At 37.6% G+C, this 16823-nt stretch overlaps 1 protein-coding gene across 1 annotated transcript in view; it reads right to left on the bottom strand.

The window, feature by feature from the left end:
• The window catches only part of LOC138378052 (RNA-binding protein 41-like), a 47145-nt gene extending 30719 nt beyond the window's left edge, over positions 1 to 16426 (bottom strand). The window contains exons 1-5 of the mRNA XM_069463313.1: positions 16387 to 16426; positions 13341 to 13457; positions 12549 to 12741; positions 12046 to 12250; positions 10082 to 10153 (exon numbers count right to left, since the gene is read on the bottom strand). Of these exons, the coding sequence (XP_069319414.1) occupies positions 10082 to 10153; positions 12046 to 12250; positions 12549 to 12741; positions 13341 to 13457; positions 16387 to 16394 (595 nt within the window). The 5' untranslated portion in view covers positions 16395 to 16426. The remainder of the gene's footprint in view (positions 1 to 10081; positions 10154 to 12045; positions 12251 to 12548; positions 12742 to 13340; positions 13458 to 16386) is intronic.
• Between the last annotated feature and the right edge of the window lie 397 nt (positions 16427 to 16823).

The following is a 16823-nucleotide window of genomic DNA, read 5'->3' as shown; positions in this document are numbered from 1 at the left end:
ATCAAAACACTAGTTGCCTCTGGGAGGTTGGAGTGGAAATTACTGGAAGTAAGTATGATGGAACTTTCTGGGGTGATGATAATCTTCTGTGTTGATAGAGGTTAGGTTGCACAGATGTAGTGTGTACTGGAGATGGTCCCATGATTGTGTGCATCTATTCCCAACTCCATGTTCAGTGATGGCACATTGGCAGCTTAAAATTAGACACAATGGGAATATGTACATTATGGAAACTAGCAAATGATACAAATCAGGGCCTTGTTTTCTGGAGGGCTGGTTGTTAAACATTTATCAGTACATGACTACACAGATTTATATATTGGTGAAAAGTCGGCAAATGAACACTTAAGATTTGTGCATTTAATTGCATGCAAAGTTTACAGACAAAGATACATTTATATCACCAATTTTCTAAAATACATTAATAAAGTAAGATGGATTGATAGATAGAGGAATAGGTAGATATATGATAAGATATTAATGGTAGAATCCACATGGTGATATAATGGTTGTTTGTGATAAAATTCTTTCAACTTTTCTCCATGTTTGAAAATTTTCATTGAAAAAAAAGAATGAAAAATATTTTCCCATTTGAATATCAAAAAATATTAACATGTATTTCATACTATATTTTTTAGGGCTTAAATTCTTATATTTCATTTTTTAAATTAACTGCTACTTATTATGCTATATAGTGAAAGGAGAGATCTAAATGTATTGTTTGCTGAAGTAGTTAAACAATTGAAGGGCATTTGTAATTTTTATCATTTGCTTTAGATAGTCCATGGTAGGAATATGTACACCATGGAAACTGGCAAATGATACAAACCATGTTAAAGTCGTTAAATGAAAGAGGTAATACTAGGGGTAACTGACTGAGGTCCCTCGGAAGATAAGAGGGATAGGATGCAGCACAAAGGTATAAAGATTAGCCTTAAGCAGGAAGGACTTCCCTAGCACTGAGTCAAGAGGGAAGAAAATGAGAGTTAGGGTGCAGAAGTTAGCACAGAGTGAAGCAGGAAGTGGATGAAAGTTCTTGCTGATGGCAGGTTTCCTTTGAAATAGGATGTCAGACTATCTGTTAAAAATGATTAAATAGTAGGATAGGAAAGAGTAATGAAGATCTAAAATAGTATTTATAAGGGATGAAACAGAGAGCTGACTAGGGACTAGGAGATAGATTGCTGAACAAGGGAGAAGGCTCTAGACCAGGAGTGGGGAACCTGCAGCCTTCTGATTTCAAGATTGTTCTTTTTTAAGCACCAAAGGAGGCAAGAAAAGCTTCATCTTTCTCCGCTGCACCCCTTTTAATAAAAGAATTTGTTCTATAAAATTTGGATTCAGTCAAAAGGCCACACTTAAGGACCTAGAAGGCCACATGTTGCCTTAAGGCTGCAGAGATGAGGAACGTGTACAGGCATTCATCAACCAAGTTATATTATTTCTGTCTAGTTTTACCCAGAAGCCATGATGCAGAAATAGAGAAGGTAATTAGCTGCACTGATTTGAGGTTGAGGTTTTTGCTGGGTGGGTGTGACACATAGACAAGGAAGCAAGGAGAATGATTCATTGTCAAGAATGTGGTTAAATAATGGATGATGAAGTCTAAGTGAGATTTCAAAAGAAGAAGAAATGAGAAGGGGCTGACAGATTGGGAGAAAATAAAAAGGTCAAGGAACTAGAGATTTCAACAGGGTTGAAGAGATGGTATGATGGATGTAAGAGAGTTATGAGAGCCAGAAGGATAAGGGAAAGGTTTGGGTCAGAGAGAGGGTATTATACTGCAGTTTAAGATTTCAAAGGAAGTATATTTCTAGGGATAATATATGTTGTTTTCTCACTGATTTCAGGTTAGAAAATGGGATATATATATATAACTCCAAAAAACGTTTGTCTCAAGACATAGTAAAATCACACTCAATAAACCAATACATCTTTTCAAATCACATATACAACCGCTATAGTCCAGAGCACAGACTTTTGTGTAAGAAGAGACATGGATTTAAGTCCTAGCATGGCCATTTAATAACTGTGATCTTGAGAAAGTCACTTATCCCCTCTGAAGCTTAATTTAATTATCTGTAAAACGGATATAATCACTGTACTATCTCGCAGGGCTTTTGTAAGGTTTAAATGCATTAATGTGTAAAAATACTTAGCACAAGGACTTGCACAAATAAGTCCTCAAAAACTATTAGCTATTAGGACTTCCGTTTCTGGGTAAGATGAAGTAAACACACTTTACCCTGTCTCTCCTGTTGAATAAACTTATAAAACCCAGAGAGAATTTATGGTACATTTAAAGGCCATGAAAAGTAAATGATAGCAAGTAGAACGAGTAAGAAGCCCAGAATTGGAAATAACAAAGAACTCATGCCCAGACATGACATAATCAAATTGATAAAAATAAAGAAAAAAAATTAAAACCCTTACCTTTATGGTCAACTGATTTTCCACAAAGGTATCAAGACAATTCAATGGGAAAGGGTAGTCTTTTCAACTAAAAGTGTCAGGACAATTGGATATCCATATGCTAAGAGATGAATGTAACCCTAACTTTATACTATATGCAAAATTTTTATTTCAGCATATTATTGGGGTACAAATGTTTAGGTTACGTATATTGCCCTTGCCACTGCTCCCCAGTCAGAGCTTCAAGCGTGTCTATCCCTCAGATAGTGCGCATCACACTCATTATGTATGTATATACCCATCCCCTCCTCCTCCCTCCCATCTGCCCGATGCCCGATGAATGTTATTCCTATATGTGCACTTAGGTGTTGATCAGTTAAAACCAATTTGATGGTGAGTACATCTGGTGCTTATTTTTCCATTCTTGGGATAGATATGCAAAAATTAATTCAAAATGGTTCACAGACCTAAATGTATGAGCTAAAACTATAAACCTTCTAGAATACATATGAGAAAATCTTTGTGACCTTGGGTTATAAATAAATCTTCATTACAGGACCAAAAGCAGAAGTTATAAAAAAATTAATAAATTAGATTTTGTCAAAATCACAACCTTTAGAGCTTCAGAAGATGCCATTGAGAGAGGTGATGTCAGTGAAAACGGTGGAGTCAGAATCTCCAAAAAAGCAATGAGAAAACTGGCAAAAACTATCAGAATCAACTTTTTCAGAACTCTGGAATTAACCAAGAAAAACAGTTGAATCACAGTAAAAATAATGAGTTTTGTAGGGTTTAAACTTGCTCTATTCTTCCATTCTTTTCTCCCAGGTTGTGGTTAAACTCGAAAATCACTGATCTGAAATCAAAGAGAAAACTAGCATCCTGGAAGCCACTATAGGGAGAACGGGGTTGGAGCCCCTTCCATGCACCATTCCCAGAGAATTATCATTACTTGACCTGTCTGGTGTTTCCTGGAAAAATCCCACAAGCAACCCTCTCTTTATTTGACCTGACTCAAAGCTCGCCAACTACTAATAGCATTTTCCCCAGGAACTTTTATCAAAAACAATCAGAGGCAGTTGTTGAATTTCATGGTTACCAGAGGTGGTAGACAATAGTTGGGGTAAACAACAGGTTAACCAAAAAGCTTAGAAGGAAAATCTGGAATGAGATGCCCATAGGGGGCTCTAAGAAGCTCCAACATATTTCTGCTAATCAAGGCCACACACGTGTGTAGGGCTATCTACATGCTTAGCTATAGGTGCATGCTTAGGAAAGACCCGAAAAGGCCCTAAGGTCTCATCTCTGACTAACCTTGAGGCCGCACAAGGAGAAAGTGAGGACTAAAATGGAATTATAAACTATGTGGCTAAGTGTTGAAGATGTGCTCAGCATGCACACAGAACCCCTCAGTAAAGACTGGGAAAAGTACAGGTTATAAACATAATGAAAACATTATATAAAGTTAGAGAATGCCACATATTGTATGATTCCATTTATATGAAATGTCCAAAATAGGCAAATCCTTACAAGGACAGATAGATTAGTGGCTACCTGGGCTGGCAGTAGAAATGGGGATTTTTATTTTATTTTTTTTATTTTTTTATTTTTATTTTTTTTTTGACAGAGTCTCACTCTGTTGCCCAGGCTAGAGTGAGTGCCGTGGCGTCAGCCTAGCTCACAGCAACCTCAAACTCCTGAGCTCAAGCGATCCTCCTGTCTCAGCCTCCCGAGTAGCTGGGACTACAGGCATGTGCCACCATGCCCGGCTAATTTTTTCTATATATATTTTTAGCTGTCCATATAATTTCTTTCTATTTTTAGTAGAGATGGGGTCTCGCTCTTGCTCAGGCTGGTCTCGAACTCCTGAGCTCAAACGATCCGCCCACCTCGGCCTCCCAGAGTGCTAGGATTACAGGCGTGAGCCACCGCGCCCGGCCAGAAATGGGGATTGAGAGCAATCTTTGGGGTAATGGAAATGTTTTAAAACTAGATTGTGATGATGGTTAATGAACTCTGTAAATTTTCTACAAATCACTGAATTATACATTTAAAATGAGTGGATTTTATGGTATGTAAAATGATAACATGATAAAGCAGTGAAAATAATGATCTAACTACATACTATAAGAAACTCATTTTTTTAAATAAGAAACTCATTTCAAAATAATAATATAGATAGGCTAGAGAAAAATGATGTAAAGAAGGTAATTATGGAATGTTGGAATAAGAACCTCTGAAAATCTGCTCTTCTATAAAAGAAAAAAAACACTCACAAAAATTATCAAAAATCAAATTTTTGAAAAGTCTGGAAACTGAAGGCTTATAACAAAACAAGGAGCAGTTATTAAAGAAAAACAGCTAAATCTCAGTAACAACAGTGAGGTTTGTAGCATTTCAACTTTCCATAATCCCATCTCCCTCTCTTCAGCTTCATAGTAGCCTTGAAAACCAACAACCTCACCAACTACAGGAGATGTAAAAACCAGCAGCCCAGCTGACATTGTAGGGGGCAGAACAGTCTGGAGTTCCCCAATATCCCAATCCTCAGAGAATTTTCACTATATGACCTGTCTGGCACCCCAGTGAAAAGCTACATTCTGAGGGCTTGTCTTTAACCTGGCTCATATCTTACTCTGTGGGAATAGTCTATCCCTTAGGGTACTTGTCAAAACCAGTCAGTGGGGATTGTTTAACACTGCAGCTGCTTGAAATGGCATTAACAGTTGGGATAAAAGAGGCTGACAAAAAGTCTTAAAAAGGAAAAATAGGTAATGAGATGTCCATAAAAGCTCTAAAAGTTCAGACATATTCCTGAGACTCTAGAAGGTAACAAACATGTGCAGGGCTGTGTGTATGCCCAGGAAACTTAGGGCCTGAAAAGACCCTAATGTGTAACTTTTGGCTGACCTTGAGGCTCTGTGTAAGCAGGAAGTGAAGCCTAAGGCAGACTTGTAAATTGTCTGCCTGAACACTGAAAGAATCCTCCAACATATGCACACAGCTAGCTCCTCAGCAAAGCTTAACAGACTTTCTAGTTCAGGGCACTTAAGGAAAACTCTCTTTAATCATTAGAGGACCACTACACTAACTGAAAATATGGAATACAGAATTTACAGAATAAGTGCAGGAAAGTTGCTAAACAAGCAGCCACAACAACAAATCCTGGGGGGAGGGAGTGGATTGATTTCTTGAATGGTCACACTATCTTATTTAAAATGTCAAATTTTCAACAAAAAATACAAGACATTGCAAAGAAATAGGAAAGCATGGCCCATACACAAGAAATAAAAGTCAGTAAACTGCCCTGAGGGAAAATGTTGGGCTTACTAAACAGAATTTTAAATGGTTATTAAAAGCTCTTCAAACAACTAAAGGAAACCATGTATAAAAAACTATACAAAAGTTACAGAATGTCTTACAAAATAGGAAATAAAAATAAACAGAAATTATAATAAAGAACCTAATAGAAATTCTGGAGTTGAAAGGTACTATAACTGAAATAAAAAATTCAGTTGGGGGAGCCCAACAGAAGATTTGGGCTGGCAGAAGAAGGAATCAGCAAACTCAAGGATAGGTCAACTACCTAGTGTGAGGAGATGACCCTCTCCGGAAAGCAGAAAGAAAAAAAGAATGAACCAGCCTGAGCAAGAGCGAGACCCCATCTCTACTAAAAATAGAAAGAAATTATATGGACAGCTAAAAATATATATAGAAAAAATTAGCCAGGCATGGTGGTGCATGCCTGTAGTCCCAGCTACTCGGGAGGCTGAGACAGGAGGATCGCTCAAGCTCAGGAGTTTGAGGTTGCTGTGAGCTAGGCTGATGCCACGGCACTCACTCTAGCCTGGGCAACAGAGTGAGACTCTGTCTCAAAAAAAAAAAAAAAGAAAGGAAAAAAGAATGAAGAAAAATTAACAGAGCCTTAAAGACCCGTGGGAGATCATTAAGCCTGTGGGATATCAACAAAAGAGTCTCAAAAGAGGTAAGAAAGGGGCAGAAAGAGTATTTGAAGAGGTAATGGTTGATAACTTTCTAAAATTGACAAAAAACATTAATCTACACATCAAAGATGCTCAACAGACTCCAAGTAGGATAAACTCAAAGAGATACATACCTAGACATATAGCCAAATTGTCAAAGGTGAAAGACAAAAAATTAATCTTGAAAGCAGCAAGAGAGAAGAGACTCATCATAGACAAGGGGTCCTCAATAAGATTAATACTTGACTTCTCATCAGAAACCATGGAGGCCAGGAGGAAATGAGATGGCATAGTCAATTGTGCTGAAAGAAAAAGATTGACAACCAAAACTTCTATGTCTAGCAAAACTATATTTCAAAACTGAAAAAATTAAGACATTCCCAAATAAACATAAACTGGGAGAATTCATCACTTGAAGATTTGCCCTGCAAGAAAAACTAAAGGGAGTCTTTCAGGCTGAAATAAATGGATACTATACAGTAACTCAAATCCACACAAAAAAAGAAAGAGCACTAGTAAAGTTGCCTACTAGGTAAACATAAAAGTATAAGTGTATTTTTTGTTGAAACTCTTTTCCTCCTCCTAGGTGACTAGGAGAAGGATCTTAAAATCCTTTAAACTAGGATTTTAAAAATCTATAAAGATGTAGCTGGTATGACAATACTACTACAAAGGAGGGGGAAAACAAAGCTAAACAAAGTTTTTTAATATAATCGAAATTAAGTTGGTATTAAAAAAAACTAATTTATTTAAGCTAAGATGTTAATTGTAATCCCCAGGGCAATTAAATGGCACACTAGAAAAATCTATTTAACATAGAAGAAGGAATAAATGGAAGAACAGAGGAACAAAAAAAGATACAAGACATACAGAAAACAAAAAGCAAAATGACAGATGTAAATCCTTATTAACAGACTTCAATTAAATACATTTCCTGATTTCAAAACTTACTACAAAGCTACAGTAATTAAAACAGTGTGGTACTGGCATAAGGACAGACATGTATGGCCAAATGATTTTTCAATAGGGTGCCAAGATCATTCAGAGTACAAGGGACAGTCTTTTCAACAAGTGGTATTGGGAAAACTGGATATTAACTTGTAAAAAATGGTACCTTTATATCATATATAAAAATTAACTCAAAATGAATCAAATACCTAAATGTAAGAGCTAAAAGTATAAAACTCTCAGAAGATAACATAGGGAAAAAGCTTCACGGCATTGGATTTGGCAATGATTTCTTGGATAAAACACCAAAAGTAGAGACAACAAAAGAAAAAGTAGACAAATTGGACTTCATCAAAATTTAAAACTTCGTGCATCAAAGGACGCCATTCACAGAGTGAAAAGGCAACCCATGGAATGGAGAAAATATTTGCAAATCATATTATCTGATAAGGAATTCACATCTAAAAAAATACATAAAACTTTTTACAACTCAACAACAAATAAACAAGTAACTCCTTTAAAAAATGAGCAAGGGACCTGAACAGACATTTCTCCAAAGAAGATATACAAATGGCCAAAAAGCATATGAAAAGATGCTTACTAATAGCATTAATCATTAGGGAAATTCAAATCAAAACCCACAGTGAGATAGTACTTCACATCCATTAAGACAGCTAATATTGGAAAAAACAGAAAATAACAAGTGTTGCTGAGGGTGTGGAGAAATTGGAATCCTTGTGCATTGCTGATGGGAATGTAAAATGGTACAGTCTCTATGGAAAATGATAGGGCCATTCTTCAAAAAATTAAATATAGAATTACCATCTGATTCAGCAATTCCACTTCTGGGTATATACCCAAAAGAATTAAAAGCAGGTACTCAAACAGATGTTTGCATACCCATGTTCACAGTAACATTATTCAAAATAGCTAAAATGTGGAAGCAACCTAAGTGTCCATCAATGGATAAACAGACAAAATGTGGTATATACATACAATAGAATGTTACTCAGCCTTGAAAAGGAAGAAAATTCTGACACATGCTGCAAGCTGGATGAAACTTGAAGACATTATCTTAACTAAAATAAGCCAGTCACAAAAGGACAAATATTGTATGATTCCACTTATTTGACTCAGACTGTGAATGGCCTAGAACAGTCGAATTCATAAAGACAGAAAGTAGAATGGTGGTTGCCGGAGGCTGGGGGAAGGGGAAATGGGTAGTTAGTGATTAATGGACAGAGAGTTTCAGTTTGGGAAGATGAAAAATTTCTGGAGATGGATGATGGCAATAGTTGCAGAACAACCTGAATGTACTTAATGCCACAGAACTATACACTTATAAGGGTTAAAATGGTAAATTTTATGTTATATATATTTTACCACGATAAAAAAGTTTGCTCTACAAAAGACACTATTAAGAGAATGAAAAGACAAGCTACAGACTGGGAGAAAATATTTTTAAATCACATATCCAACAGAAGATTGTGTTTAGAATACATAAAGAACTCTCAAAAGTCATCAGGAAAAAAAACAAACAACTCAATTATAAAACAGCAAAAGATATGAACAGACACTTTAGCAAACAGGATATAAGGGTGGCAAATAAGCACATGAAAAGATGTTCAACATCATTAGCCATTAAGGAAATGCAAATTAAAACTATAATGCGGTACCACTTCACATCTATTAGAATAACTAAAAATAAATACCGACAATACCAAGTGGTGACAAAGATGTAGTGCAACTAGAACTCTCATACATTGCTGGTGGGAATGCAAAATGGTACAGCCACTCTTGAAAATGATTTGGCAGTTTCATATAAAGTTAAATGTACACTTACCATATGACCCAGTAATCTCACTTCTAGATATTTACCTTAGAGAAATAAAAACTTATGTTCACATAAAAACATGTACAAGAATGTTCATATCAATATTACTCATAACCACCATAACCTGGAAACAACCCAAATGCACTTCAATGGGTGAATGGATAAACAAATTTTGGAATGTCCATACAATGAAACGCTACTCAGCAAAATGAATGAACTAGTGATACACACAACAACTTGGATGAGTCTCAAAGGCATTAGGCTGAGTGGAAGAAGCCAGTCTCAGAGGTTACATATTGTATGATTCCATTCATATGACATTCTCTAAAAGATAAAATTACTGTGATGGAGAACAGATCAGTGATTGCCAGGGAATATGGATGGGGGTTGGGAGTGACTATAAAGCAATAGTATGAGGGAGTGTTTTAGGGGGATGGAGCTGTTCTCTATCTTGATTGCGGTGGTGGTTACATGAATCTACATGATTTACAATTCACAGAATTGTACACCAAAAAAAAAGCCCCATGCAATTTTATTGTAAGTTCATTTCAAAAATAAAATATTAGCTCTTATCATTGCCATCATCATAAATAAGTATACTTTGCTGATTAATAAAAATATTTAGAATTACTTGTGAAATAGGATCTAAAAATCATTAAGGTCAATTTATGTTTGGTATAATAACTTAAAGGTACAGAGAAAAAAACAACAACACTAAATGTAAAAGCTTTACAACTTCTACTAACTCCTCTCTTTAATATTCTGTATCAGCATAATATGCTCCCTCTGGATCATTTCCTATAAACATTGTCATATACTGGAATTAAATAAGTGCTCAACTTAGAAGTCTGGGACCCTAGGTTACATTCCTAAATCTAACACTGTAAGAAAACTCTCGACTTGCCTTTTGTGCCTAATTTTATCTTCCTCTTCATTGAGGTCATGTACTTGTCTGCACTTGTCTTTTTGTGGTATGCTGTGAAGGTTTAAAGCAAGGAGTTTCAAAGATAGGAAACAGAACAGATCCATACACCACCCACCCCACCACCCCAAATAACAGGTACTACTCTAAGTGATTTACATGTATTACCTCACTTAATCCTCCTAACAAGCCTAAAACATAGCTATTATTAATATTCTCATTTTACAGATGAAGAAACTGAAGCATAGAGAGATAACTTGTCCAGTATCTTATTGCTAGTAAGTGAGGGAGCCAGGATTTTCCCAGGCAGTCTGCTTCCAGAGCCTATGTTCTTAATCAGTATGCTATAATGTCTCTCCACAGAAGGCTGTTCATTTGTTCATTCCTTCCTTCCTTCACCACTGCTCTGCCATGTCTATGGTCTTCTGTCTCTAATAAATCATTTAAATGTTCTCATGTCTTTAACTTATCATCTACGCATAGACGATTCCCAATTCCATCTAGTTCTGGCCTTTCTCCTGAGTTTCACTATTGCATCTTCCAACTGTCTCCTCAATATCTACATTTAATGATCCTAACATTCTCACAAATTCAACATGTTTAAAATAAAACTCATCATCCTTCCTCAAAATTTCCCCATAAAAGCTTTCTTAATTTTGTTCATTGTTAAGTCACACAACCTTGAAACACCTGGATTATCTTTGACACATTCCTCTTCAATGACCCTCTTCCTTCATTCTCAGTAAACAAATTTTATCAATTCTTCCTTTGTAGTATCTCTTACAATTAAATCTACCATTCATTCCAATTCCACTGCCATCATTCTAGTCCAGATCTTCATGCCTAAATGACTGTAATACCTCCTAATCATTCTCCTTGCTTGCAGTTCTTCCTCTCTCCAATCCTATTTATTTGCCACCAGATTAATCATTTTCAAATATGGCTTTTATCATGTTACTCCTGGATCAAAAACCTTTAACTATATTGAAACTAACTAACTGAGTAACTAACTCTGTATAGGTCTATACTACCCACCAAATAAAATTCATAATTTTAGCTACCTTTCTACCCTTGTCTCTCACAACTCCCCCAAACACTCCATAGTGCTCACACCATCTGTTGCAAGTGAAATGCCATTCCCTCTTCTTTCTAAAGAATAGGTGGTATTAAAAGAACATTTAAATTTTACCTCCTCTGAGAGGCCTTCTTCAACCACGTCAATACACAGTGGCCTTTCCCTCCTTTGAACTCCTACAGCACTTAGCAACTAAATCTAGCATTGTTACTAAATGTTATGTTTCTCTCTCTAACCAGACCGTACTTGGCACAAGCTCCAGAAGCATTTCATAAACTGTGCACCTTCCACAGTGCCTAGTAAAACTTAGCTGTTAAACTAATTCTTTCTGGTTAAGACACGTACTATTTATCTATCTATTTTGTGCTAGTTTATAGTTCAGCCTAAAGACCCTTTACAATTTAGCATCACCTCTTTTTCCAGTGTCATCCCCTGTCATTCTCTGCCATGCCCTGTATTCCTGCCACACTGAACTTCTCCTTATTTCCAAGACACACCAGGTTCTTTCAGAATCCTGTTCCTATTCACTCGCTATCTGTAATGCCCTTTCCTGTTTATTTACCTGACAAATGCCTATTAATCCAACAAGACTTAGTAGCAATGTGAACTTCTGACTCCCCCAACTAGACTTAAACACTCTGTGTTCTGTGCTCCCTCAGCATTTTATTCAAATCTCCATAATAGCAATTTTCATGTTGTCATGCAAATAACTGTGTACATATTTGTCTCTCTCATGGGACTGTACATTCCTCAAGAGTAGTGATAGTTTGTCTTTCCCCTGCTCCCTTCACTAACTCTTCATATTTAATGCTCTGCTGTTAAATCTTTCTCTCAGTGAAAGAACATATCAAAGTCAGTGGGGATTACATACCTTGGTAATAAAGTGCCTTGAGAAAAGAGTGACGATCAGCTCCCTGAAATAAAGAGTTTTCTATTTCCATTTCTCGTCGAGTCAGCTGTTTGCTCTTTGAAAATCTCTGGGGCAGGCAAAGGATGCGCTGACGCTCTGAGATCCTTTCTTCAATATCTTGAAGACGGTTCTGTATTGCTTCAGGAGTTGCCCTCAGTTTTGTCCTCTACAATCAGAGAAATGAGATGGCATATATCATAGAGAATATACCCTGAAAGTGATGATCTGATGCCTCAAGCAAGAAAGAAGATGATCAGGGCCCAGAAATGAACATTTATAGAAAATGTTACCTAAGAAGTCAAGGAACAGCTTCTCTTTTACCAATGTCCCTATCCTAAAAACCAAAGAAGATTCAGACACAAAGCTCAGTTTTGTGAGAACTAAAAATGAAAAGATTCTCAATGCCAAAATGAAGAGATCCTGCTGTGTATTCTCTAGGAAAAAAAAAAAGTTGCCCCACTCACCTTTTCACCTGAAACATGGCTCTTCCAGATCAAGATTTCTGTTTCATTAAGCCCTAGTTCCCTGAGAGAAGCAGTTTCCTGGTCCTTCTCATGCAGAGTCTGGAATTGGGACAAAGTCATAGTCCCAGCTGCTTCCTTCCCAAAGGGCTTGTACATAGTACCAGGAGCAAAGCTGTCTTTCTTAGACATACATCTGCAAAACATGCAGGAGGAGAGTAAGAACATCTTGAGGTTACTACAATTCACAGAAATGGGGGCTCACCATTATTAGAGGTACAAAGAAACTCATCAGTAATTTCTCTCTCACATCCTATTTCTAAACTGAAGTACCACTGCAACAAGGTGGAACTCCACCGATAGTCCCCTCATCCAGGAGTAATAAATGACTGACTCAACAAGTATTTATTGAGTGCCCACTATGCATCAGACACTGTACTAGGTACTAAGGCTTCATTAGTTTAAGAAAAAAAATAAAAATGGCTCCTGCTTTTGTGGAAAAACAATGTAAGAGAGGCAAGGAAATAGGCAATGATAATAATGGGTTTTAAGTGCTATGTTAGGGGACATACAGGGTGCTGTAGGAAGACATAGGCAAGGTACTTGGCCCAGAATTTGTGGGATATGGGAAGCTTCCTAGAGGAAGTGACACAGAAACAAAACCCTACCTAATAAGTAGAAATTTGCCAAAGAAGGGGGTGGTGGGAGAGGATCATTCCTTCCCGGCTTTAAGAGGGATCTGTCACCTGGAGGTGAGGGTCTACGATACTCTCTATCTGCAAAATCAATACATACTCTTCAATGGAGACAGAGGTATCAAGTTGATGCTGAAGGAGGCTTTTCAGCTGCCTCTCCCCTTCTGTTTCCAGCTCCTCCAGGACATGCTCATCACTCTTCACACAGCTGTTTACCCTGGAGTAGATATAAGAATATATACAGAAAGTAGAAGAGATAGTGTCTCAAAATATATTTCTTATCTACCATTAGTGACCCCATTTGTTTAAAGACACTTCTCCAAATATTCATTGCCCTTTATCATTCATTCCACAAACATTTACTACTAAATACCTACTTACACAGAGGCACTGTGCTAGGTACTGATGGAAGTCAAAGATATTCAAGTCATAGTCCCTATCCTCAAGAAGCCTGCAATCTATTCAAGGAGAAGAAATATATGTGTGTGTATGTGATGTGTGCATGTGCTTGGGGGGTGGGGGAGCGGGGAGGGAGAGAGGGGAAGAGAGAGAGAGAACACCAAATGAATAGTAACACAGAGAAGCATATGCCAAATTAGTAGGAATTCACAGAAGAAAGAGATAATCGGGAGCTAGGGTGGTAAAGGAAGATTTCAAAAGGATTGGGTGTGACGAAGAAAAGGAGAGCAGGGAGAGAGAGTATGAAGAGATAAAAATATTTACTGGGAGATAATGAGAAGTTCCATTTGTCTGGCATTCATTTATGGGAGTATTGGGAGATGATCTTGTAGGGGTAAATTAGACTCAGACAGTAAATGGCCTTAAATACACCAACTAAGGGGCCTGGACCTATTAATAAATGCATAGGTATTAGAAAGTAATTTATCAGGCAGTTAAGTGACACAGTGCAAGTGATGGTTGAAGAAAATAAATGTGGTTATAACATGTCATATGGATTTGAAGGGAGGAAACCAGAAGAACGAGTTAGGAAACTATTGAAGTATAAGGAGATGAAGGTCCAGACTGGAGTGGTAATAGTGGAAATGGAAAGGAAGGGTTAGATGAGAGAGGCCTTTTGAAAGTGGGGTAAGCAAGTCAAAGATAGCCCCCAAATTTCAAGCTGTGTAACTAAGACGATAGTACCAAAGAAGGAAAGAAAAAACTTCAGATGGAATAAATGGTTTGGGAAAGGGAAAGTCAGTATTGTTATAGCCATGTTGAGTCAACTACCTTTTACAATTGAAACACCAGCATGAAGTATCAGGAATACTTCCAAGACATTGAGTCTGAGGGTACAGAATGAGTGATTGGCTCAAAGGAAAGTGAGAGATGAGAGAATTGTTGTATAGCTGAGAGTCTGAGGCTGAATGTGGAAATCTTGAGTCATCTGTGTTGACAAGATCTGGAGCTATGAGAGAGGAAAATATCTTCAAAGAGGAGAGTATAGAAAGAAATATGAAGAGTGTCATAACATTTTATAGCCTAGGCACTACGGTGTAGAAATCTAGGTAACGGCTAGCATGAACTAACTAACCCCAAATAATTGAAAACTAGAGTGTAATGAAATAACAGGGCCATTTAAGCACACAACAACAGATTATAAAAAAAAAAAAAACACAAAAAATGAGTTAACTCCATGAAAAAAATAGATATTAAATACCTTCCTTATAAAATAGCCCTTTCGTAGTGGGGTTATAAGGCCTAGAAAAACAAACCCCCATAATTATAAACATGATTCCCATGCTCTAGAAAGACTTGGCCCTATTTTGGGAAATTCTAAAATATCTTTAGACCCAAGGTCTTAAAAAATTCTTTTTCAATATCTCAATTTTTATTTATTACTTCAAATTCAAAAAGTTCTTGCTAAGTTTAAAGTTTCTATACATCAACACACATGAATCACAAAAAGAAATACTGAGTTAAAAAAAAGCAAGTCACAGAAAAATTCATACAATATGTGTCCATTTGTATGAAGTTGATAAATGGATAAAACTAGGAACATTTTGTTTAGGGATAAAATTATATATGTGCTAAAAACCTACTTTTTAAAAACAAACCAACAAAAAAGCACAAGGGAACGATTAATGCAAAAGTCCAGATAGTGGTCACCTCAGGGAGAAGGAAGGGAGGGAAGAGAAGTAATCACAGAGGAGACACAGGGGACTTATAAGGAACTATGTCCTACTTCTTAAGCTTGCAGTGGATGCACGCCTTTCTTATTATTCTTTAAACTGTATATACACATTATATAAATTATTTTGCATGGATGAGATATAGCCTCATAAAAATGTTTAAAGATTATTTTCAGGCAGGAAAAATCAGAAATGGTTTGTAAAAAGACACAAGGAACTGATAGTGCAGGAGAGCACATCGGTAAGTATTTAAAATGCACTGCACTCCTCCAGAGTGATGATTCTACTTGCGCAGTGAATACAAAACTAATTTAATGAGGATCCTTTAAAAAGGCTTTTTGTACTGTCAGTAATCGTGAGGCTCTGGCTCCCAACAATAACCACCTAGGTTCAAACGGCCATTTTACTGCAGAACCAGTAGGGGGAACCCCTTGCAGCAATGCCTTTCTTATATTCCTATATCCTATTGATACATCGACCCAGTTTTGTACTTTCCTTCTAAATTTGCAGAAATAAAAGTACCACTTTCTTACTTTAAGACTTGAAAGCGCTATATGGTTTCGGGGCCCGAGCAAGTCTTCTTTAACACACAGACACTGCAAATAAACAAGCCCACCCCTGACCCCCTTTCAAAGGCTGAGGTGGAGGTAGGGCGGGACCGGGAGGAGATGGCCTGGGAATCTCCAGCGCGGTCAATCTGTCTACCAAGACCCTTTTGCCTGGGCCGGTCCGTTTGAAACAGGAAGAAGCCACAGCACCCAGCCAGCTCCCAGGGCCTGGACCAGGAGGGCACTCCTATGGAAACCAGCCCGGCGGCGGCGGCCCTTCCTGAACTTCACGCTGCAGGCCCGTCTAGCCCGTTTCTCCTCCTCCCCTCCCCTTTGTCTTCCCGCTCACACGAAACCGCATCACGAGAACACGACATACCCCAAACAGAAAGTAACAAAAGCCATTTTCAAAGTAAAAGGTAGAAAAGAGCTCCCTTTGCCGCCTGCTCCCCAGACAAGCCCTTACCTCTTCATGTTTCCACAGGCCCCTAGCGCTAACTTGGGAAATTGGCCGCGGACCTCAAGTCCCAGAACTCTGTGCGGCGAACTCTAAGGAGATTGTGGTGGAGCGTGGGGCTCTGGGAATTGTAGTAGCACAGAGCTATAGAAATGGAAAGAAAAGGTTAGGTATTGAGTGACCGGTATGTTGTAAATTGTCCGAATGTCTCTTTAATTTCTCATCTAGGTTAGAGAGAACGCCCCAATTATCCCGCTTATAAACCTAGGAGTCAGATTTGACTTCTTGACTCTCTTATCCAGTATCACTAAATCCTGGCTCTTCTGTAGTTTCTCTCGAATTTATCCCTATCAACACTGCTTCTCTTTCAAGGATTTATCTGGCCTACCTGCTGTTTCCAGTCGAGCCTCTTGTCTATCCTTTGCAGTGTAGCCAAGCTATCAGAC

The sequence above is a fragment of the Eulemur rufifrons genome, chromosome 30 (genome assembly GCF_041146395.1).
Source record: "Eulemur rufifrons isolate Redbay chromosome 30, OSU_ERuf_1, whole genome shotgun sequence".
Lineage (NCBI taxonomy): Eukaryota > Metazoa > Chordata > Mammalia > Primates > Lemuridae > Eulemur > Eulemur rufifrons.
Note: the sequence above shows the minus strand (reverse complement) of the source record. Positions and strands in the feature narration are given on the sequence as shown.